Consider the following 24,762-nt stretch of genomic DNA (forward strand, 5'->3'; position numbering starts at 1 on the left):
TCTTTTTCAGGTTAGGGCACCACCGTTGAGTCGCATTCCTTGTCTGATCTTTTAAAAAAAAAGCATCAATGGTGATTTTGCTCAGTGTTAACTAACTGCCAAGTGGAGACCTTATGAGAACCTGTCCATTGTAGATCTGTAAGTCGTAAATGGTCATTCATTTAGACTTCTAAGCAAATGTGCCTAAGTCCTTGCCCAAAATACTAAGATTGACCTGCACTTGAGTGATGTCAGTTGCCTTCAAAAGTTTATTTCAACGCTAAACTGTTTTGTTCTTACCGTGTTTATGTGTTCTCATTGCTGCTGCCTCCGGAAGTCTTGAGATGAGATGAAAGTTCCTTTGGTTTGAGCGGTGGGGGCTGACTGACGTGTCCATGCACTTCTCTGTTTTAGAATAATATATAAGTGTTCCATGTGCGACACCGTATTTACCCTGCAAACCCTGTTGTATCGCCACTTTGACCAACACATCGAAAACCAGAAGGTGTCTGTTTTCAAGTGTCCAGACTGTTCTCTTTTATATGCACAGAAGCAACTCATGATGGACCATATCAAGGTGTGTGCGTCTCTCTCGTGTCTTTTAAATGAATCCCAGACCCATCCATTGGTCATAAGTCAAGGGTGAGCAGCAGATTACGATAAGGCATGTGGGCTGTCGAGGGAAGGGATGGATGCGGGTCGATGGTAATGAGCAATGTACGTGTTCACTCCACTGAAGGGTGCTTTTATTCCCAAGTCCTGATCTGCAGACCATGAAAGATCAACACAAAGTAACAAATGCATGCACTGATTTTAAAATCATAATAAAGTGATAGGGTTCTCTTTTTCTACAGGTGAAAATGATGACTGTGAAGTTCACTTTTTTAGGAAACTTGGTGTTGTAGAGGATTTAGAAATAGAAAGGGACTCTGACAAATTGTCTGATATGTATAAATATTGGTGTATTTGGAAAAATGAAGGTTTTCCCTTGAAATTAAGTGACTAAATTTGCATTATAATTGATGCTCCTGCATCTTTAGGCTTTTTCCCCCTTCTATCAAGGTTGCATGTAAATCGACTATGAAATGTCCAGGATACAGCACAGTGCCTAGCACCTGGTGGTGTTCAGTTAATGAAATGAATAAATGTCCAACTTGGACGACTAACTCTAACCCCCAAAGGGGACACTTAAATCTCTTTACAGCCTTTTAAGCTCATGAAGGCCTGAGCTTAGTCCTAGCCTCTTAGCTGTCCACTGGTAGGTAAAATAAGTTTATTCCTATGTGATTGGGAGAGAATATCCATTCGCTCTCAAAGATTAAAGTGATTTTAACTTTTTTTAAAATAAAGAGAAACAACAGATTCAATATTATCATGAATTCAATCTCTTTCTCCTTAGTTTTTCTCTGTTTTAATACATTACAAAAAAAGGTCCATTTATTGAAAGAGCAAATCAAGTCTGAATTAGTTTAGTCTCATCTTAGTTAAATGAATGGACAATTAAGCCTTGAAATTTCCCGTGTTGCGTGTATGTGAGCTCATGAGCATAGTGCCTACTGCACAGGACTTCATGTCTTCATGAGTTTGCGCACTAGAGGCCAGGCGAAGGTTGTGGTGGTGTGACATTCTTAGGGCCAATAAAGCGCATGGGCTGGGCGGTGTGTTTCATCATTCTCACTTGAAGTACAGTGCACTCCTCTTAAGATATTTAAAAAGTTTTTGCTAAAATTATAAAACTGTCTTGACAGTGCATAATGAATGATCAGGAAAAACTAAAAATTGCTAAAAAAAAATGTAGGGACATTGGGATTAGACCCAAATATTTTAATATATTATATGGGGGAGGGGACGCAAAGGAAAGTTACTCCTTAAAAGGCTTTTAAGGTATTTGCTTTCTGGAACTCACCTTTACATCTGGAAGTGGGTCATCGACTTGGTGGCTAGGGTCTCTCCTTGTGTGAATAGTGAACTTGGGAGGAATACAGGGTCCTGAGAAATGGAGGCTGAAGAGAAGTGGTAGAATCTGTGGCCACAGGAGGAAAGCATTGTTTTTATTCATCCGAACCTTTACAGGACATGATACGAAAATAGTGGGAGTGAACACTCACTTAATGGTCTTATTTCAAGTATGTTCTATACATTTTAAATACTGCCCCGCCTCGGTGTGTTTGGGATGGGTGAGAATGAAAATCAAGCTTTAGGGGCAGCCTGTTTTTGTTACTTTTAAGATATGTACCTAGCTCTTGTGAATTTATTTTCATTGCCTAATGCCCGTGCTGGTCAGTCTGTCATGAGGAAGAAATGGGGAGGAGTAGCACAGGAGCAGAGTTTCCCCACATGCGTTTCAAGGCAGGTCTCTAGCTGCCCAGTCTCACCCAGTGCTTGTCACTTCTTAGTTCCAGTGAAATGCAGGTTTATTCCATGTTGGCATTTACATTCAAAGTAAACTTTGAAGTTACAGTAATTCATGTTATTTATTGTGACTGGAGCTAAGGAAAAATCAACTCTGAAAGAATTAAGTCGTATTTCTGTTACTAAAAATTTTGTTTTCAATAAATAATCTGATTTTCACTTACCATGTAAAAATAGAATGTGTAAGTTAGCAATTCTCTAGCACACATTCCATTGCTCTCTTGTTGTTAACAGCAGAAATTTTTGCTGCTTTTCTGTAATTTCTATAGCACCATAAGGTTATTTTATAAAGGAATACTTTAATACTTTCTTTAACTTCTCAGTAAAAATGCATTTGCCTAGAAATGTAGGGAAAGCTTATTAGGTCTTGGATTTCGTTTTTGGGGGGTTAAATGGTTAACTGTTAAAATAGGGCTTCTGTTTTGTAAAAAGCCGGAAGCCTCTGCCCTGCATGGTGGAAAGGAAGCAAAGCACAGTGTTAGGGAGCCCAGACATCCCGTCTCACCCCAGGTTTCTCTTTGCCAAGGAACGTGGGACATGCAGCGCAGGCCCCTGTGACAGGGTGGACCTGTAACCTCTGCTCAGGAGAAAGTTATAGAACCCCTTCCCTTCTGGGGTGAGCAGAACTGAGGAAGGCTGGCTACTTCTTGGCTCTGTTTAGGGAAGACCCGGCCTGAGAACGTAAGCCGGAGCCCTGCACTGAGGCCTCAGGGGACGGCGCCCCGTCATGCCTTTCTGTAGGCTGAGAACTTGGAGGCTGGCCACAGCCTGGATACTGCTGGAAGGAGAGGCTCCAGGCAAAGAGAAACTACGGGGAGGCATGGGCTGGTGCGCTTCCTTTGTTTGTTTTTACTCCATGCTTCTAGAACACAAACAAAACAAAAAGCAACGTGAGCCAGTCTTCAGAATCAAACACACTCGTTTTACCCCAGTAGAACTTGAAATCCTGAACATTTAACTGAAGATAGCTGTTGAGGATAATGAGGATAAATAGCTAAGCAGTTTAAAAAGGCTTTTTGAGTATCTACTGTGTATAGTTAGTTCACAAGTCTGCTATCAGCAAGAAAGGATGGATTTAGACAGGGTGCACGGAGATTAGAATTACCCCCCAAACTCCAGCAAACCCCTCAACTGTTCCAAGTGTTCCAAGAATATGAAAGGGAGGAGAAGGGTTTGCTGTTAGCATATGGGTCTTAGGTATTTGTTAAAGTTGGTTAACTGAGGGTCTCGAACACCTACCAGTATGTGAAAGTGGAACATTCTTTCCCAGAGGTGCTCTGTTGTAGGGAAGACCCCCTGTGCTGACTGGGAGTGTCAGGAATAATCTGGATTCAGTACCGAAGTCCTTTAAAGAGTTTTAGAACGGCATAAGCAAATAACTTTTCAAAAATAGTTTTGAACTAGAAATGCATATTTTGTTGACATACAAATACTACTTCTTTATCTTTTTAGAGCATATATTCTGCTTAGGTTTTCTTCTTGATATATGAATATTTATTTCTGAGTGAATGTAAATCACATGTAAACATCCTATGCATTGAGATAACCCACATGCGCTCTTTTAGTGGTGTGATTTGTGATAGATATTTCTTCTCTTTTTGTGACATAGTCTATGCATGGAACGTTGAAAAGTATTGAAGGGCCTCCAAACTTGGGTATAAACTTGCCTTTGAGCATTAAGCCCGCAACTCAAAATTCAGCAAATCAAATCAAGGAGGACGTCAGATCCATGAACGGGAAAGAGAAATTGGAAAAGAAATCCCCGTCTCCTGTGAAGAAATCAATGGAACCCAAGAAAGTGGCCAGCCCCGGGTGGACGTGTTGGGAGTGTGACCGCCTATTCACGCAAAGAGATCTTTACATTTCCCACGTGAGGAAGGAGCACGGGAAGGTACGCGTGAAAGCCCCACCCCCACCCCAGCCCCCTTGGTGTAAGGAAGCGCGCCCACCGACAGACCTCCAGGACTTGGGTTCTTGGCTTGCCTGTCAGTAAGTAGTAGGGTGACCTCAAAAATCACTCCGTGTCTCTCAGCCTCAGTTTCTTTATCTATAAAAGGGACATATTTGAGCCCTTCCAATCTTGTTCTGGATTTTGCTAATAATTTCCATTACTTTTACCCGCCAAGGCTGGCAGTGAGCTATCTACCACATTGGTGAGGAAACTGAGAACAAAGGTGAACCAAAGTTAAAAATGTGTGAGTTTACCTTTTAGCCCCATGACAAATACGGAAGAAAACAGGAGGGAAGGAAATGGATATTTTGAAAACTGCTAGTAGCATTTTATGACTTACGTGATTATTTCCTGAGTTTGGTAGTGGGAAGAGGGATCTCATCCGTAAAGTATCTAGGAGAAGCTCTGGAACTCAAAATCACTGATAAATCTGAGTTGCAATATGTATATTCTTTCTCTTTTTAAAATAATAAGTATACATTTCCAAGAAGTAAAAAAAAATTTTAAATGCTCATTGTTAGACTTGAACTAACAAGATTATTTTTTAATATTATTATGACCTTCTCAAAGTTGGTTTGTTCTGGTCAGGATCCAGAGAGAGTCTGCTTTACATTAGCTGTTGTATAACTTAAATGTCTCTTATTCTATAGCAATTTTATTTTATTTTATTATTATTTTTATATATTTTATTGATTTTTCACAGAGAGGAAGGGAGAGGGATAGAGAGCTAGAAACATCGACGAGAGAGAGACATCGACCAGCTGCCTCCTGCACACCCCCCACCGGGGGATGTGCCCGCAACCAATGCACATGCCCTTGACCGGAATCGAACCCGGGACCCTCCAGTCCGCAGACCGACACTCTATCCACTGAGCCAAACCGGTCTCGGCTATTTTATTTTATTTTATTTATATTTTTTAATATATTTTATTTATTTTTCACAGAGAGGAAGGGAGAGGGATAGAGAGCTAGAAACATCGATGAGAGAGAGACATCGACCAGCTGCCTCCTGCACACCCCCCACCAGGGGATGTGCCCGCAACCAATGTACATGCCCTTGACCGGAATCGAACCCGGGACCCTCCAGTCCGCAGACCGACACTCTATCCACTGAGCCAAACCGGTTTCGGCATATTTTATTTTTTAATGTGCTGTTGAGTTGTTAAAAAAATTGCGTATATGTCACCCGAGTTTCTGGATTTGGGTAATGGCTTCCTTTTGATACTGTTTAACTTGTTTCTCTTTATCCCATAATTTCTAGAAATTTAATTAGATTCAGGTCGAATTTTTAGATAGGAATACGTCACAGGTGCTGTATTCTTTATATTCAGAGGCACATAGTACCAGCTTGTCCCACTGGTGATTCTAAGATTGATTACTGGCTTCAGAGACATTACACTGTAAAGAAAGAAACCATTTTACTGCTTTAACTTAAACCAATAAAACCACATAGTTGACCTTGGGGAACCTGTGTAAAGAGTGCCTAGGAATTGGTTTGTAATTAGAATATAAAGATCCCTGTTACATTAAGCGCTTTAAGCATTGCTTTGTAATCTCATTTGTTGAAATCATTTATTAGAACTACTCACGAAGCTACCGTTTTACTACATCAACCACAGTGATCATAAATAGCATAAAAATGTTTTCATTACATTTGGTCGAACTGTACTTAATTCAGTATCTCTTCATATAAAAACGTGTTGCTTATGGAATATATATGGCATTAGTAGCCCATTGTTTATTTCATCATCTCAACTTCAGGCTCTCTAAATAGGCCAGAGCATCTCATAACTTGGGTTGTAAGTATTAGGTAGTTTTAACTGTCTTTATCTTACACGTATGACAATTACTGGATCTAGACTATAAGATGAAATGTAACACTTACTTCAACTCTTTGCTTTGGATGGCAGCATGGCGCCCGCCCTGACCCGGACGTGTGCGCCACATGCTGTGCAGCCATTCATCACAGAGGAAATGTTTGGCTTAGTAGGATTTTAGGATTAGCTTTGAAGAAGTTGGGACCCTGCCTTTTGGATTAAGGCACATCAGATTAGATTACAGTTTCACATTTGGTTCACAGAGCCTCCTGAAAGAACCAAAGGGAGGTGGGGGAGGGAAGGCAGTGTCTCTATAAGCTGGTGAACTGAAAAGAAGGTTGGATAAACATGAGTTAGAATCTAGCCTGTGAGTTCTGCCACGCTGAGCCAGACTGGAACCTCCACTTCCACACACCTGCCTTCAGACATGCTTGTATCTCTTCCCATGCTTTCTTCTTCCCTCCTGTCAGAATGCTTGCGTCACCTCCCTTGCATTCAAACCCCAAACTTCAAATCTTCTGCACTTTGTCTTTCCTCCTCCTCTCCAACAGCCAAGCAAGCACTTTCCCACTCCACTTCCCCCTGATCGGACCACCTTTGGGTTTCAGCTTCACCTTTGTCAACAAGCTCACTTCACCTATGACCTCATTGTTGAGTCCAGGGGACATATTTTGGACTTGACCTCTACTGACTCCACTGCACTATTTCACACAACTGGCAGTTCTTCCCAAAAGCATGTTCTACCCTAAGTGTTGAACACTACACTCTCCTGGGTTTTTCATGGTTTCTGTCCTGGAAACATTTAACCCTCTCTCTGGGGAATTTCAGTTACTCTCATGACTTCACTTCTCATGTAAATGTGCAGATAACTTCCAAGTCTCTGTCTCCAGCTGTGTTTTCTTACCTGCATTCCATTCTCTGGAATCTGACCGCTTATCAAGTGTTTCAGCTTCTTGGATCATTCACAGAAGCCTGAGGCCTGCTCAACAAGGAACCTATACCCTGGCCCCCAAGCTTCCGCAGTCAGAGCTTGGTATCCAACCTGACGTTGGTGGTTCCTTCCTTCTCTCCAGCCCTCTCCCCATCCTCACTCATTTATCTTTGTTCTTGCCTGGATTATTGTCCTCACTGTATCCAGAAAGAGGTTTTTAAAGTGCAGTTCTGATTGTGTAAAATGTTATGTCCCTGTTGCCCGCAGAGTGGTCCAGTGGCTTCCTGGCTGCCTTCTGATCTACTCTTTCTCTAGTCATATCTCTTCACCTCTCAGGCGGCTAACTTATCTAAACCCTTCAGGTCTCAGCCTCTACATCAAGAAAGCCTTTCTTGTTTCCCTCAGACTGAATCAGGCCTCTTCCTGCATTTTCCATGGCAGCGTGTGCTGCCTACCAGTAATATGTGCTTGCAGCTCTATGCAGGGGGCCTCTCCCACTAGACACTTGAGGCTTTCTTCCTCTCTTCAGTTCTCACCATAAAGTCTCTGGGAGCTTCTCCCTAGCACAGAGTAAGCCTAGACATAATCTCCCGAATTAGTGTGTCAAGCATGGGTGCTGATTTGGAAGACATGCAGCGTAATTTCCTCTTCTTTTTAAAATGGGAGTCCTACATGCTTTAGTGAGCGCACAGTGTCCTGTGCTGTAGGTATGGGATCTAGGGAACTGCGTGTGAGGTGATAAGCAGCTTCCAGCCAGTCCTTCTGGGTTTAAGATGAGCGAGAAGTATGAAACATGCTACACACAGTAAGGGATTTGAAGTGTATTTGGCTCAGTGCCTCCGGAGAGCCCAGGTGTTTGCTTCACCAGGCTGGAAGTTGTTGGAAAGATCTGGTTTTACTGGGTCACCCAGAGAAATATCTCTGTTGTGACAGTACGTGAATGTTCTGAGCCAGTGAACTGGGAAGGTATACCGATGGATGGTTTTGGTGCCTTGTGCTAAATCTGAAGGTGATGATGACAACATGTTGGTAAACAGTGATTGAAGGCTTACCACGTGGCATGCACTGTTTATTATCTCATCTATCCATCACACAGGCTCATGAGGTACATACTGTGCCTAATCCCATTTTGAAGACAAGGAAAGGAAGTTTAGGAAAGGTTCAGTAATTTATTACCCCAGGTTCTGCAGCTTGTAAACGGCAGACGTGGATTCAATCCAGACTCCTCAAACGCTCTACTGAATAGTCTGCTCTTTGCAGAGCAGAAAAGCTTGGTATTTCAAAAATTGCTTAATTTTAGTCTCATTGAATCTTTCAGTATGGATTTGGAACAGTTAGCAAATACTAGTATGACTTTCCATCTATCGTCACTTTGATTGATTAAGGCAGGGGTCCTCAAACTTTTTAAACAGGGGGCCAGTTCACTGTCCCTCAGACCGTTGGAGGGCCGGACTATAGTTTAAAAAACAACAACTATGAACAAATTCCTATGCACACTGCTAATCGGCTGCTAAGCAGGACAGGCAGCGGCGGCAAAAACACCCGGCGGGCCGGATAAATGTCCTCGGCGGGCCGCATGTGGCCTGCGGGCCGTAGTTTGAGGACCCCTGGATTAAGGTTATGGTCAGTCTTGGTTAAAATTGTTTATGCTGTCATCAAATGAACGAATGTGTGTTTGTAGTTTTGGAAGGATGCTGAGTGTAACAGCCTGATATTCTTCACTTGGGACCTGCCGCCTTACTGGAGAGTTGCAGTTGTAGTTAATAGCGCTTTGCTGTTGCTAATTTACCGCCAGTCTCCCTGCGCAGTCATGGATGCTGTGGAGAGGCTCAGGCGGCTTAGCCGCTGCCTGGGCCGTGTTTGGGGCTGGCTGTTGCTGGAGTGGGCTCCCTGGGACACAGAGGCTCTTCCTGCAGGACTTTCAGAGAAGTCTGGGGGAACACTCGAGAGCGAGGCTCCCGCCTGACTCCAGGTGTTCTCAGTCAGTACTGCGGAGTGAATTCACCTCAGTGCTGGTGAGCCAGGCTTTTTCGGATGGACACTGTGGCCAGTTAGGCTCACCCCTTTTTGTAACCAAAGATCACAGTTCACTTTTACCTTGCTGCTGAATGGCCGCCCAAAGGGACTGGGTCAGCACAGACTGGTTAAACAGGTATTAGAAGATCAGTTAACGTGCTGGCGCTACAGATGCCAGGTGTGTCTTGCGCTTGGAGTAGGCTCCTGTGGCTCTCTGCAGTCAGGCCTCACCAGGTGAGTGAGCAGTCACTGGCTAGAGCCGGAGGCAGTGAGGAACGTGTTTACAGACACGCAGGCTTTTGCTGTGAGTGCGTCGCCCGCCAGGGCTGCTGGTAGTTTGGAGATGGCCGAAGACTCTTCCCCTGGGGCCCTTTCTGTTTATCTCTCACATGGACCTCGGCCTCAGGAGGTAGAGACTCCCCTGATGCTGGTCTGGTGCCATAGCCAGACAGGAGAAATAGGAGACTTGGCTGCCGCCTCTGTCTGCTTTGGGTGAATGTACCCAGACTTGCTGGCTTAAGAATATTCTTATTAAAAACATCGCCTACAGCCAGCGACTGACTTCCCTTGCTGTCACTGTCACAGTTTTCCTCCTCTCTGCTTCCTCTGTCCCGTGGCTGCCATGGGTCTAGCTCCTCCTCCCCCTCTCCTCCTCCACCTCCCATATGTTGGAGGTTGCATTTTGCTGACTCTTCATGCTGCTAAGAACCGGAAGCTTGCCTTCTGGCAGAATCTTGGCCTCTCCCTGTTTTTTGCCCCAGACCCAGACCGATGCCCCTAAGCTTCTCCCCTTGTTACCTGTCAAGCCTCATTCCCTGGCTGTGCCCAGGCTCCCTCCTGGTGTGGCCTCCCTGACAGGTGGAGTGTAGATCCACTGGGGGCAGAGGGAGGAGGAGGAAAGTAGCTTCTTTCATGACTCAAAGAACCCAGGTTTGCATGGGATTAGGTTTCTTCATTCATTGGGTGCTGAAATCTCATCAGGTTTTAGAATATCGGTCAATTTCGTGGTTCTGTTATTGCATGGGTAGGCTTTTATGTACTTGCCCAAGAATGCAACATTAATTTATAATTTCTTTAGGAAAATATGTTCTAAATCCAACTGGCAGATCAGGTTTTTAGATTTTAAGAATTTAGCACATGATTGTGTCTGTAAGTTAGTATTACCTCAAAGCCCCCCAAAACCAAACAATAATTTTACATGCCACAAGTGGGGATGTGAAAGGATTAAGGCCATTCTGGCCGAGGCTGACTTAATAAGGAATCGTAATGTCGACAACACTGGAAGGCACCCGAGGTTTCGAGTTCCCGCTCAGCTCACAGATGGGAAAACCTCAGACCCTGAAAGACTGCAGGCCTTTTTCAGAATTGAATCCTGCGCCAAAGGCTGCCTCAGAACCCAGAGGCCTCCCCTCCGTCTTAGGGTCGGGTGTGGGTTCTCCAGCCGCCACCCCAAGTTACGAGTGGGAACAAACTCCTGTTTGGCAGGAGAGGAGCGGAGCCTGGGTTGGGCCACGTGAATGCTCGCTGGGTACTGCGCTGGTCTGCAAATAAGGAGTTGGAAGGTTGTCAGGAAGAAAGAGCCTCGTTTCTTCATATCCACTCGAAGCCAAGCAATTGCAAAACTGTGATCAATACCAAGACAAGAGGAGCCCTGCCAGAGTCGTCTGAGGGATTCTCCCCCGGTGGAGCAGGCCGGGCCGGGCCGGCTCCCTGGTAACTCTCGTGGTATCACGTGCTTCGCACCTTCAGGTCATTAATTAACACGTTTTATTTAGACAGCTGGGACATCAGTACGTCACGCAGGACTGTCATCAGTCAGTTTTAAGCTTAGCTTTTTTATATTTGTGCTTGCTTATTTTTTAAAGTTATAAGATTCCTTATAGATCATCTGATCAAACTGTGATTATCTTTGAAAGGACCGACTAGTTCTTTTGTCTTGATTTGTGGAACTATACTACAAAGAGTCTACTTAGGTCTTCAGACGGTATATTTTAATTTTTTATTCTGTAGCAGTATTTTCCATTTTATAAAATAGGGATTGTAGGAAAAAATCCTTCCCAATGACTTCATTTTCTTTAGATTGCTTTTTAATTAAAGGCACAAGGGTCATATTAAAAATCACATGAGAAGAAAAAACATTCCGTGTATTCCTTCCAGGGGTCCCTCCTTGACACCCTGGCAGGCATTTCTGAGAGTCACTGCCAGGATCCTGGCAGCTTCGTTAGGAAGCCGGGCTTTCTTTCCGCACTTGCCTTTTTCCCTCCCGTTGCCGGAGCACAACGACCGTGGAGGACACCTTTCTGTCCCGGTTTGGCCTTTCATTATAGTCACTGATTATAGTTCTGTGTCTCACCAAATAGCACGGACAGCGACAGGTGGTCCTCAGGGCATGTTCTGAGCATGTCCTATGAGAAGGAAACCATTCTCCCGGTTTAGAGTTAGGACTTGTTTTTACCTAGCTTGATTACCTCCTTTGCTTAGATTTGGTTTTGAAGGATGGAGACTTGCCTCTGTTTTTTGTTTTTTAATTTCTTTCTTGATTAAGGTATTACATACGTGTCTGTTTTCTAAAGAATGTGAGAGAATGGTCTGAACTATAGTTGACAGCCCAGCTAAGTCATTGATGTTTTTGTAAATAATTTGTTGAAACAAGGCCACGCCCATTCATTTACACATCCTTGTTTTCGGCTGCTTTTGAACTACAAGGTGGAGGGAGTAGTTGCAGCAGGGACTTTATGGTCTGCAAAGCCTAAAATATTTACAATCTGGCCCTTTACAGAAAAAAGTCTGCCAACAACTGGACTAAATTTATTCTCTGTGTTTAAATATTTCCCCCAAACCCTCAGTTCTAATTTGTAGGAACTTGGATCATTTAGTACTCAGAAATTATTTTTCTTGGTGCTTTCACATGTGTGTAAGTTGAGTTTCCTATTCTGAGCTCGTCTAAATACCCATTTACTTATATATTCGTGGATGTAGTGAGACAGGAACTGGAAAAATCTCACTAGTGTCCTAGGTATTAAGTTCTCTCAGTAAGAACTTCCAAATTTATGTACACAGTATTCCAGACTTCAGGGGAAGGCTACCTGCCTGTGTGCAAAAGATCATTTTCTAAGAGAGCATAGGTGGTTTAGGTGAGCAGCTCTATTTCTTAAGATTTACTATCTATAACTGTAGGGAATATTTACATAAAGGGAGTGGAAGCTTTCCAGTTTTGAGGGCACACACTGACTATTCCAGATCTAATAAGAATAGACAGAAACTGCAGGGGAGAAACCAAGATGGCGGCATAGGTAAATACCTGAACTGCTGCCTTGCACAACAATTTCAAAACTAGAACTAAAAGACAAAATGGACATCAGAACCACAGGAAGGCTGGCTTAGTGGAAATCTACAACTAGAAGGGAAGAGAAAAGCACACTGAGACTCACAGGAGCTGCGGAAGGCAGAGGTACGGAGGCAAGCGTGCTGAGAGGGCTGGCAACTGAGTACGTGGCTGGCTTTTTCAAGCCAGAGGGAGACAAAAGCTCCCGACTGCTCTGAACTCCAGTTCTGGGCGAGACTCTGGGGACCCAGACTCATACGGGGAGAAACTGGACTGTCTGTCAGCGGGTGGAACTCGAGGGCGGCTTTCTCTCAGAGGTGCATGCAACGATTACTGCGGGACACTGAGACCCAGGGGCCTCTTAGGGCAGGGCTGACAGGAAGCAATTGCTATTTGCCCTGCCCTGAGATCCCACCCCACGAAGCCATTGCTGTGTACTCTGCCCTGAGACTCCGCCCCCATCCAAGCTGAGCGCAGAGGCTTTTGCATATGAATGGCCTGGTCCTTTGAATTCTAAACTTACCTAACAAACTACAGCTGAGTCAGTGAGACCCAGAACATCCAAAAGAAGGCCCAAGGCCCCACAGCAGCTTGCATTGCTTCACAGCTGGGCCTCATCTGGGCACCTCCATACCCCAAACAAAGAAGATGAATCTGCAGATCTCTCTGTAGCTCCTGCTGGGTGGCCTCATGCAGAGGCTAAATTAGCACCTCCTTGGAGATCCAAGTGCCAGTGTACCCAGGGATCAGAGTAGGACCATCCAGATTACAACTCCTCAGATCCATAAAGGACACACTCAGTGAGCACCAAAGCCCCACTGAAGCAAGTCTTGCCTCGTAAGGGTGTCTCCAGCACAGAAGTTCTCCCATTGTAGACACAACTGATCCTCACAGCCAATTGGCCTGGAGGTCAATTCCTCCCAATGATACCAGCAACAATCAAAGCTTAACTACAACAAGACTGTGCACACAGCCCACAAAGGGGTGCACCAAGAGTGTTCACCTCAGGTAACTGGGGAGGCTGAGCCACTGGGCCCTATAGGACACCTAGCACACAAAGCCACTCTGTCAACTCAGGGAAGCAGCCAAAATGCAGAGACAAAGAAACATGTCACAAATGACAGAAATTGAGGAAAGCAAACGACTGGATATAGAGTTCAAAACCACGGTTATAAGGTTTTTCAAGAATTTTCTAGAAAAGGCTGATAAATTTAGTGAGACCCTCGAGGATATGAAAAAGGACCAACTAGAAATTAAGCATACACTGACTGAAATAAAGAATAATATATAGAGATCCAACAGCAGACTAGAGGATCGCAAGAATCAAGTCAAAGACTTGAAATACAAAGAAGCAAAAAACACCCAACCAGAAAAGCAAAAAAAAAGAATCCAAAAATATGAAGATAGTATAAGGAGCCTCTTGGACAACTTCAAGTGTACCAACATCCGAATTATGGGTGTGCCAGAAGAAGAGAGAGAGCAAGACGCTGAAAACCTATTTGAAGAAATAATGACCGAAAACTTCCCCCACCTGGTGAAAGAAATAGACTTACAAGTCCAGGAAGCGCAGAGAATCCCAAACAAAAGGAATCCAAAGAGGACCACACCAAGACACATCATAATTAAAATGCCAAAAAAAAATAAAATAAAATAAAAAATAAAATAAAAAAAATAAAATAAAATGCCAAGGGCAAAAGACAAAGAGAGAATATTAAAAGCAGCAAGAGAAAAACAGTTAGTTACCTACAAGGGAGTACTCATAAGATTGTCCGCTGATTTCTCAACAGAAACTATGCAGGCCAGAAGGGAGTGGCAAGAAATATTCAAAGTGATGAATAGCAAGAACCTACAACCAAGATTACTCTACCCAGCAAAGCTATCATTTAGAATTGAAGGTCAGATAAAGAGCTTCACAGATAAGAACAAGCTAAAGGAGTTCATCACAGCCAAACCAGTATTATATGAAATGCTGAAGGGTATTCTTAAGAAGAGAAAGAAGAAGAAAAAGGTAAAGATAAAAATGATGAACAACAAATACATATCTATCAACAGTGAATAAAAAATCTGATGAACAGAAAAAACTGGTGAATATAATAGAATCAGGGGCATAGAAAGGGAGTGGACTGACAATTCTCAGTGGGAGGGAAGGGGTGCGGGGGGGGGTGCGGGAAGAGACTGGACAAAAATTGTACACCTATGGATGACGGCAGTGGGGGGGCGGGTAAGGGCAGAGGGTGGGGTTGTAACCGGGTGGAGGGGAGTTATAGGGGGAAAAAGGAGGAACAGTTGTAATAATCTGAACAATAAAGATTTATTTAAAAAAAATAGACAGAAAGTGAAACACCTGTGAAACATTTCTTTTTAAATTTATCCTGGTGAGAGTTTCAAGAATTCTCAGAATGAAGATTATACCTTTTATCTATTGAATAGCTATGCTAATGATGTTGCCTATTTCTTCAGTGAATTTCTTTTTAAAAAAATAACTTTGTTAAGTTATAATTTATAGGCACTCAGCTCATTTTTATCCTGTAGGAAAGCTGAGACAGACTATTGCTTTTTTAACATGTTCATGTTATCAGTCTATACTTTCTTTCATCTGTCAGTTGCTTGAATATTACAGGAATAATGTGCAATTATGATACTCTTAGAACAGTCCATTCATTCATACTTTGGGAATGTTTAACTTTTAACCATGTTTGTTCTTTTGTATGTACCTTTCTTTTAGTCTATAAATATTTATCGGTTTGCTGTGGAGTACAAATAAAATATAATTCTTGCCTTGAAAGTGATTACAAACGGGTAGAAAAAAAAGCATAAAAAATTTAAAAGCTAAAACTAGTAGGAGTTTGGGTGTAAAGCCAGAGTCTCGGAGGCATCGTAAGGTGTGTATAATTAAATACTAAGTGAAAGGTGCCTTCAGTTCTGATTTCGGCTCAGTTCTTGCAGAGGCCCTGTAAATAGTGAGAAACAGAATATAGTTCAGCCTGGAAAGAGGTCGGAGGAGGATAGAGTAAAGTTAAAAATGAAAATTATGTGTGCTACGTGGAAGAGAAGAATTGGATGTAGGCTAAGCGTACTCGGTTGCTGGGATTTGAGCATCCCTGTTTCGTGGGAGATGGCAGGGTTTGGGAGGTGCAGGGAAGGCTTCACTGAAGAGATACTACCCAGAGGTATTGGAGGATGCACAAGGGAATTTGCCCCATGCACAGAGCGGCAAGAAGAGTGTGGATGTGGCACTAACCAAAATGACAGGCTGGGTGACTGCCAGCCGGTAGTTTTGGAGGGCGATGCCCTCGGGAGGGTGTCAAGGGTGGATGGAGTGGTAAGTAGCTAGTCCAAAGGCCCCACTCCCTGAGCTACCAGGGAACAATGGCTGGGTTTTAGGCTGAGAAAGGACATGATGGGTTGTGTGTTTCTAATGGTTGGCTGTGGGATTGTGTGGGATGTGAGCAAGAGAAGGAGAGGATGGTGGCTGGAGAGGTCAGGAAGGAGCTGAGAGGTGAGCTGGCCCGAGGGTGGAAAGAGTGGAAAGGGTCTGAATGAGCCTCCGGGGAGGGAGGCTCTCTCGGAAGGGCAGGGGAGGGAGGTGTCGTTGTCTTGAGATGTGAATTTGAGAGGCTTCAAGTGGAACGTGTTTGAAGTCCTAGGAGACATAGTCAAAGTGATGGGTTGAGGAGTAGATTGTGGACAGTCTCGAAAGTCAAGAAGTTTGAATTCTGCGTAACACCTGAGGAGATTCGGCACAATGAACATCCACTTGCACATCTGCTGCCCTCTCCCTTGCGAAGGGTGACTGTCCCTCCAGGAGGACAGCCCATGGTCTGTGGGCTCCACTCAACCCCCTTGTGGACCACGGGAGGACATCGCAGCCACACTCCTGCCCTCTCTCCTGCATCTTCAGCTCTTCCCTGACTTTCTCAAAATCACAGAGGGCCATGGGACCTCTTGTTGTAACCAAATGAGGTTACCTTCCTAACGCACTTTTCTCTGCTTCCCTTTACCACAAACCTCCCTGAAATCACTTTCCTGCTGGGACTCCCCATGTCTTCTCCATTTTATGAATTTCTTATCACTCCACCAAAATCACTTTTGTCCAGTCCCAGGTGGCTCAGTTGGTTGGAATGTCATCTCATGCACCAGAAAGGTTGTGGGTTCGATTCCCAGTCAGGGCACATAAGTAGGTTGCGGGTTTAATCTCCAGTCGGGGCCGGTACAGGAGGCAACCGATTGATGTTTCTCTCACATTGAGGTTTCTCTCTCACATCAGTCTCTCTCTGTCTCTCTCCCCTGCTACCTTCCCCTTTCTCACAATCAATAAACATATCCTCGGGTAAGGATTAAAAAACACACAAAACAGCCTACTCTTTTTGGGCTCCCCAGTGACTCCGTGTCACCAAGCCCAGGGGTCTTGGCTCTCTCAGCCATCGTGTCTGACCTGTCTGAAGCAGTTGTCTTCTTTGCTAGGTTCTGGGACACTTTTCTCTTAGTTCTTATCCTGCCTCATTGACCGCACTTCTCAGTCTTGCTCAGTCTTCTCTTTCTTGCCTTATGAATGTTGATGTGTCCATTTATTCTCAGAAAGTTCTCACCCAGGCCCATGACTGTAAAAGCTATCCATCTATGAGTACTTACCTCCTGCTGACTCACAGATTTATTTCTCTGGCCTGGACCTCTCCCCTGAGTTCAGACTAGAATTTAACCACCCATTTAGCATCTCTACTTAGAAGATCTCCAATGGGCCTCTCTCAGACATAACCTTTGATCTCGCTCCTTCCCTAAACCTGCTTCTCCCCTACTTTCCTAGTTAGTACCAGGTGCCCAGGCCAGAGAATTTGGAGTGAGACTTGACTCCTCTTTTTCTCTCCTTTGTCACCCACATCCAGCCCTTCCACAAATGCTATTAGCTCTCTGCATTTGATGTAGATATGAAATCCAACCACTTACCATCACCTTTACGTTCCAAACCCAGGACACGGCACGCCTGCCCCAGGTGGTGGCAGACAGCCTCTGTACTGGGTCTCTGCTCTCACACTTGGCAGCCAGAGTGACCCATTGAAAATATATTGGTCGTAGTATTCTGCTTAACCCTGTAGTGTCCTCCCATCACACCGTGGATGATCCAAAGCTTTCGCCTTGGTTTACAAGGCCATACGGTCTGCTGTCTGACTTCCTCACCTGCCGTCCTCCCCACCCTCACTCCATAGAAAACTGCAGAGAGGATATGATTGGGCAGTTCACTGGAGAAATACAAGTGGTTCAGGGATGTATAGACAGATGTCCATATCACGGGGCATTGAGGAAAAAAACAGAGTGCAATGTGATATTTTACCCATTACTTTGGTGATCTGGTATTGCAGACGCTTGGTGAACAAGCTCCGACTTACATTGGTGGTGTCCTTTTTGAGGACAGTTTTGCAAGAAGCTTCAAAGAGCCTTAACATTTTTATAATTTCTAAACTAGAAAGTCTACTTTTAGAAATTTGTACAAAGGAAACAATTGGTTGACTACTGAAGTTTTTATTTGTAATTACTGGAAAGCTGAAACAACTTAAATCATTAATAGAAAATATCTAAGTTATGGCTCATTTATACAATAGAGTACTATGCATGCATTGAGAAGAACGTAGAAACATCAAAACGTGTAGCTGTGTGTATTTTCCAAGTGAAAAGAATCAGGATACAAATCAGTATGTATAATATAGACTCATTATAAATACACATAAACATGTTCAGAAAAGAAATAAGTGGGGAGGATATATAGCTAAAAATTGACTTCAGTTGGTAAGATTAGAAGCAATCTTTACTCTTACTTTGCAATAAGCATTTGTTATTTATAATTGGAAGAGATAAGAGAAAGGAAACAAGCTGCATTGTCTAGATGCACCATATATTCTTCACTTGGAAAACGGAGGCTGCCTGGCAGGAATTCCTTCAATTTCCTGGTCCCTTCCTCCCCTGCCCACCACTGACCATAACAAGCATTGCACCTGTCTGTGCATAGCGCCTTATCTCCGGCCACAGGAAGATTGGTGCTTCCTTCTGTCTGGATTCCTCCCTGCTCATTGACTCATCTTTTGCCTTTGTCCTCCATATCTTCATGTTGCTTGTTTTTTTATATATATATATATATAGGCTTTTCTTATCAGTATTTGAACATGCTCATGGCTCACCCATTTTCCAAAATCTAAGCAGTGCTTGCTTGCTCTGTGTCTAGCACTTTATCCTAAATTTGTTAGTCTCTGATTACTTTGTAGAACCTGCTCATAGTATTCCAGTAGATAATTGTGTAGTCGGTTATTCTTTTCTGTATTCATTCATTCACACAAGTGTTTTCTGTGTGCTAAAGGCCAGGAATACAAAAATGATGGCTCACAGCTTCTATGTTCAATGCAATTACAGGGGAGTGAAATTCACCCTGAAATAAACCCCTCCAAATAACTTGTAGAGTTTAAGACTTTTCTTTGGAGGAAGAGATATATTAATAGGTGTTTCATCTGTTAATTGAATTTTTTTTTTAACCTTAGTACTATTAGTCATTCGAGAAATACACATTAAAAGCACAATGAAATACCATTGACCACCCTCTACAATGGCTACAAGAAAATAAAATGGCAACACCAACTGTTGGAAAGGTTGTGGAGCAGTTGGCATCCTTATCCATTGCTGGTGGAAAGGCAAAGCACAGCCAATCTGGAAAACAGTGTGAGAGTTTCTTATTTAATTTAACACATGACTCAGTAATCCCATTCCTCAGTGTCTACCCAAGAGAAATAAAATCAAGAGTTCACACCAGAACGTGTACATGAATATTCGCGGTAGTTTTAATTCATAATTTTCCCAAACTGGAAACAGCCTCGACGTCCTTCACCTTTAAATGGGTAAACAAACTGAGAGTGTCCATACGATGGAGGACTGCTCCACAGTGAGAAGAAGCGGGCAGCCAGCACACTGAGCAGCGTGGATGAATTACAGATGTACTGTGCCCAGGGAAGGAGCCAGTCTCAAAAACCTATCTGCTGTGCTGTATGGTTCTACTTGAGAGGGAAAGCAAACGTGTAGGATAGAAACAGATCAGTAGTTACCAAGAGCTGGGTATAAGAAGAGGGGTTGACTATAAAGGGCACGTGGGGATTTGGGGGTGATGGAATTGTTCTATATCTTGATAGTGGCAGCAGTTACTCAAGTGTATCCATTTATCAAAACTCCTAGAACTATACATTAAAAAGAGTGTAGTTTACATTTTGTAGGTTATATTGCAGTAAACCTGACAACATTATTTTTGAGGCAACCAAATTTTTTTCCTGGGTGCCATATTCACATGTTTCATAAATCCAAATAATATGAAGGAGTAGAGTGAAAAGCCTCATCCCTACCCTTGCTACCTAAAATCACCAGGTTTCTCGTGCATCTTGAAGTTTCTCTATATGTAACTATCATCATATATTTATACTAGAGGCCCGGTGCATGGTCCCTTGGCCTGGCCTGTGCCCTCTTGCAATCTGGGACCCCTCGGAGGATGTCGGACTGCCGGTTTTGGCCCGATCCCCGCAGGCCAGGCCGAGGGACCCCACTGGTGCTCAAATCCATGCACCGGGCCTCTAGTATGCATGTAAGATCTTTGGTTAATCTCTTCCCGCACTCCTCCCACCCCACTTCTCTCTGAGATTCATCAGTCTGTTCCATGTTTTAATGCCTGTGCATTGAGCGTCTGCCCCCCTGGTGGTCAGTGCGCGTCATAGCTACCGGTGGAAGGGTCGGACGGTCAGTTAGGCTTTTATATATATAGGTGTTCTCATTTTTACGATTTCTAGCTTGTTAACATAAATTTCCGTCTTTTCTCAATATCATATATGTTACAGTTATTTTCATACCATTGCATTGAGATCTTCCATTCTTTACTGTTGCCACATGGCACAAATGTTGTTGTATGAGGGTATAGACTGTATTTGACCAAGTCTTCTTTGATGGACCCAGATTTGTTCTCCTTTGTACACAGTGCTGCAGTGAATAACTGTGCATATGTAGGCAGTGCTGTTATAACTCTTGTACTGGAAACAATCTGTTCCAATGCAATTGATACATCAGGGGACAGTTGTAGCATAACCTGAAGTCTGAGTTTGCTCACATGTGACTTCATCCCTGAGACACAGTAGGTGAGTATGGAAAACTGGATTGGAGTTGTGTAGTAGTATACAAACCCCCCCCCCACCTCAGGCTACCACCTGCGACCCCTTCTCCCTGTGCTGAGTCACACTGGTCCACACCTGGTGTAACAACTTCCCTCCGATTTCAGATAACCCTTCTTCCACCACTTCACAAAACTCAGAAGCCACAGCCCTCGGACCCCACTTCCACAAGCAAACTGCAAGTCTTTTTCAAGGCAAAGTGTCGTTTTGATGTTGCAGTATCTATATCAGTGATGGGCAACCTTTTGAGCTTGGTGTGTCAAACTTTGCCAAAAAACTGAGCATAACTCAGGTAGTGTGTCACTTGAGGAAAAAACATTATTTCGCAGATGTTTCATCCTCAGGAGCAGCAAATGTTTCATACTCGGCATGCGGCTGCCTCAGCGGCCGCATGTCATCAGAAATGGCTACGCGTGTCAGTGCTGACACGCGTGTCATAGGTTCGCCATCACTGATCTATATACTAGAGGCCCGATGCACGAAGATTCGTGCAAGAATGGGCCTTCCTTCCCCTGGCTGCTGGCACTGCCTTGGCTCTGGCCCGGAGCCGCCTTTCCGCCTTCCCACGCTGACCAGAGGCCCAGAGCAGCCAAGGCGGTGCCTGCATATGCAAATTAACCCTCCATCTTTGTTGGGTTAATTTGCATACTCCTGATTGGCTGGTGGGCGCCACGAAGGTACGGTCATTTTGCATCTTACTCTTTTATTAGTGTAGATTTCTCAGTCATTTGACATGTATAAAACAATGCTACTATTTTATTAATACGCCACTGATGGGGTTTTGAGTATTATGCCCATAGCTTAATTTTGGATGGAAGCCCTGTAGTTTTTAATGACTGATGTTGCATAGTGCAGTGATTTATAACATGTGTTATGTGTACATTGCATCATTATCGCAGAATTGATTGTACCGTGTGTGGGTCTATCAGCAGAATGGATTTCCAGGTGGTCGAAGGGCCCAGAGTTAGGAGTTATATTCCGAGGGATTGCTGCTGTGATACATTTAAATTATGAAGTTGATTTTTCCTTTTTCATAGAAGAGGGTAGAGCTGACGAGTGTCTGCATGGTTTGGGAGTAATTGTTCCCCTTAATCTTGAATTTCTAGGTGTTTCTGGATGCATGAGGGTCAGTAAGGAGGCTTTTTTGCATGTTGGGGCAAGGCAGAGCCTCAGGAGGCAGGAATCTCAGGAAGAGGGGACGAGGATGGCTAGCCAATTGCATTTGTGACGGTGGGACTTTTCTCCCCTAACTTCTTACACACAGAGAGGCCTTCAAGCCAGGAGACAAGAAGGGACTAGTTCTCAGCCCGGAGAATGACCGACTGTGACAGAGCCAAAGGCAACCCCAGACACATCCACCAAGTGCCATAGAAAACAATGGGTTTCTGGGCCTTTTAAATCCCGGAGTTCAGACCGTGAGGCCCAGGCTAGAGCATTCAGAGCAAAGGAATTTGCTAAGAGGAACAAATGCTTTCTTTCCCAAAGTAATGTGAAGATAAAAGAGTCAGCAACTGGAAAACAGGGAGGAAGTGGACCCAAGAGTTCCATATCTTACTGTCAGGTTTTACAAAAAGGTTCAGACCCTGCCAGCTTATTATATTTGTTCACTATTTCTTCAGAGAGTTCTAAGTAAAAACAAAACAATTAATCATTGAATGGGAAAACATGCCTATTTTCTGATTTTAGTTAACTATAAAAAGGCCATGGTTCCCTTAATATCAGCTTACCCTACATTGGAGCCAAAAGGAAGTAAATGACCTTAAAAGTTTTGAAAATAGAACCATGATAAACGTTACACTTTCTTAATACTGTTTTTCCCCCCGCTTTTGTTTGATTGATAAAAATTGCTTTCTGTGTCATAAAGTAACAGTGTGAACTGTTATAATGTTGAAGATGTCGTTAGGAAAATAAGTTAAAGCACCTTTAAGTAAATTAGCATTTATTTAGCAAATACATTTAGCAAAGAAAAAAAGCATTTGTTGTCCTGACCAGTTTGGCTCAGTGGATAGAGTATAGGTCTGTGGACTGAAAGGTCCCAGGTTTGATTCCAGTCAAGGGCACGTGCCTGGGTTTCTGGCTCGATCCCCAGTGGGGGGCATGCAGGAGGTGGCCAGTCAATGATTCTCTCTCATCGTTGATGTTTCTATCTCTCTCTCCCCTTTCCCTTCCTCTCTGAAATCCATAAAAATATTTACAAGAAGAAGAAGAAGAAGAAAGTCATTTGTTTAGTTAGGTACTGTGAACGTGGCAGATTTGATCTGGAAACTGGCATTTAAACTTGTAATTTTCTTGTCACCAGTGATTTTGAAACCTTGCTCCATTGTTTTGGGGCTTGCACAGTTCATTTCTGCATTTTTAAAATAACCATGATGAAAAAGAACAATATCTCACATTTTGTCATCTCTTTGAAAATAGTAATTACCGATTCAGCTAAACTGCTCTTCATTTAATTTATTACCCACTGAGGATTTCTTTATTGAAATTTCTCTATTAAAATTTTGGTTTGCTATTAATGTAACTACACCATAACAAGAAATGGAATCTAAGCTCTTCATCTAAAAAGGAAATGAAATATTCGTTCCTCTGAGGCCTCTTGCCCCTTGTATGGTTAGAAACATTCATTCCAGTGCCTTCATCCTTTAGGCTTCTTTGCTTTTAGAAGTATGTCTTGTGTTGGATTCTTCCAGGTAATCGTGATAGTGCCCATCTTATGTACAAAGTTCAAAGGGAATTAGATGTATTAGTAGATATTTAGGACTATTGAAGCACAGGGGAGCTGCTCATGACGGACGGTTCTCCCCTTACGGCTGTATTCTCAATGTAACGTCGTCTTCGTTCTCAGCCCCCCTAAATCTAAGAGACCGGGTTTACGGGTGGTTTGCTTTGTGTGACCACAGGGTTATGAAGGAATACCTTTGGGAGAAGGGACCGCGTGCCTCAGAGGCACCAGCTGCTGTTGCCTTTGTTCGCTCTCTTTCCCAGAGATTACATGCTGAGGAAGACAATACAGGCAGTGGGCCGGCTTTCAGCTCCGCAGGAGAAGAAATGTCCTCCTTTGCCTTTGTCTGGGCCAAGACCCTTTTGAACACCTGCCAGACTGGTTTGCTTTATTTAAAAGACAGTATTTTCCACTCGTTTAAGATGGAACTTGGATGTGTAACTTTACTTTTATTAATAAGAGAGCATTTATTGAGGATTTCTGTGTCCCAAGCTCTGTGTTAACCTTTACGTTACCTTCCCTTCCCCCACTCCCTCAGAGGTGTGATCACTGGGGTGGCCGCTACTTCCAGGGGGAGTAGATGCTTAAAACTCTCAGCCACTTAGCTTTGCCTACCGGTTTCACTAGGACATGCTTGTCAGGTGGTGTAAAAGCACTATTAAAGACATATTTATCATTCCTTTATCACTTATCAGTTGCTTGTTTGCTTATCTCTTTTTATTGCCCAAAATAGTAATGTTATTTAAGAGAACATACTCCCATGAGAGGTTTAGGGATAACTTCAGCCTTATTTTTAATGAGGGTTGAGCCAAATTGTGTTCCATTTCCTAGGCTGACAGTTCTTTCTTGATCTGATTGACTTGTGATACCTGGTTTCATTGCAGACTGCAATACTTATCACACCCAAAAAATGTGTTGTAAAGTTAAGCCACTAATTTTACTTAATAGGTTTCACATGGGAATATGTCGAGGTAACATAATTATGTCTTAGCCAAAGTGGGAAACTTTTGACTTTGAAATTTTTATATAACTCTTGGTAGCTTTCTCTTGCGCTGTCCAGTCTTCCCCTCAATTCTCTCCCCCTCTCTCCCCCCTCCTCTCTCTCCATATACCAACAGGCAAATCTCCATAAAGTGGTTTCAAACATTTGTGTTCTTGATAGAACCAAATGGTATTATTTAAAACAAAAGGCCTCCTGGAAAACTCTTTCCTTATATAAGGGATGATTCCTTAATCATTAAGTGGGAGAAAGTTAAGAAGTTTAATTTAAAATGACACATTGGATAAGGTGACATATTCTCTCTGGAGATAATGAATTACATAATGACTCGATTTGGTATTTACTGGAGAATTAAGTTGCTTTAAAAATAACATTTATTATATCTCTTTTGCAAAGAACATTTATGTAATGTTTTCTCTTAAATAA

General features: G+C 43.2%; 1 protein-coding gene across 1 annotated transcript in view; it reads left to right on the forward strand.

Moving 5' to 3' along the window:
- Nucleotides 1-24,762, forward strand: part of ZNF532 (zinc finger protein 532) — a 98,944-nt gene that overhangs the window by 68,642 nt on the left and 5,540 nt on the right. The window contains exons 7-8 of the mRNA XM_054723919.1: nucleotides 394-556; nucleotides 4,001-4,282. Of these exons, the coding sequence (XP_054579894.1) occupies nucleotides 394-556; nucleotides 4,001-4,282 (445 nt within the window). The remainder of the gene's footprint in view (nucleotides 1-393; nucleotides 557-4,000; nucleotides 4,283-24,762) is intronic.

The sequence above is a fragment of the Eptesicus fuscus genome, chromosome 12, assembly GCF_027574615.1.
Source record: "Eptesicus fuscus isolate TK198812 chromosome 12, DD_ASM_mEF_20220401, whole genome shotgun sequence".
Taxonomy (NCBI): Eukaryota; Metazoa; Chordata; class Mammalia; order Chiroptera; family Vespertilionidae; genus Eptesicus; species Eptesicus fuscus.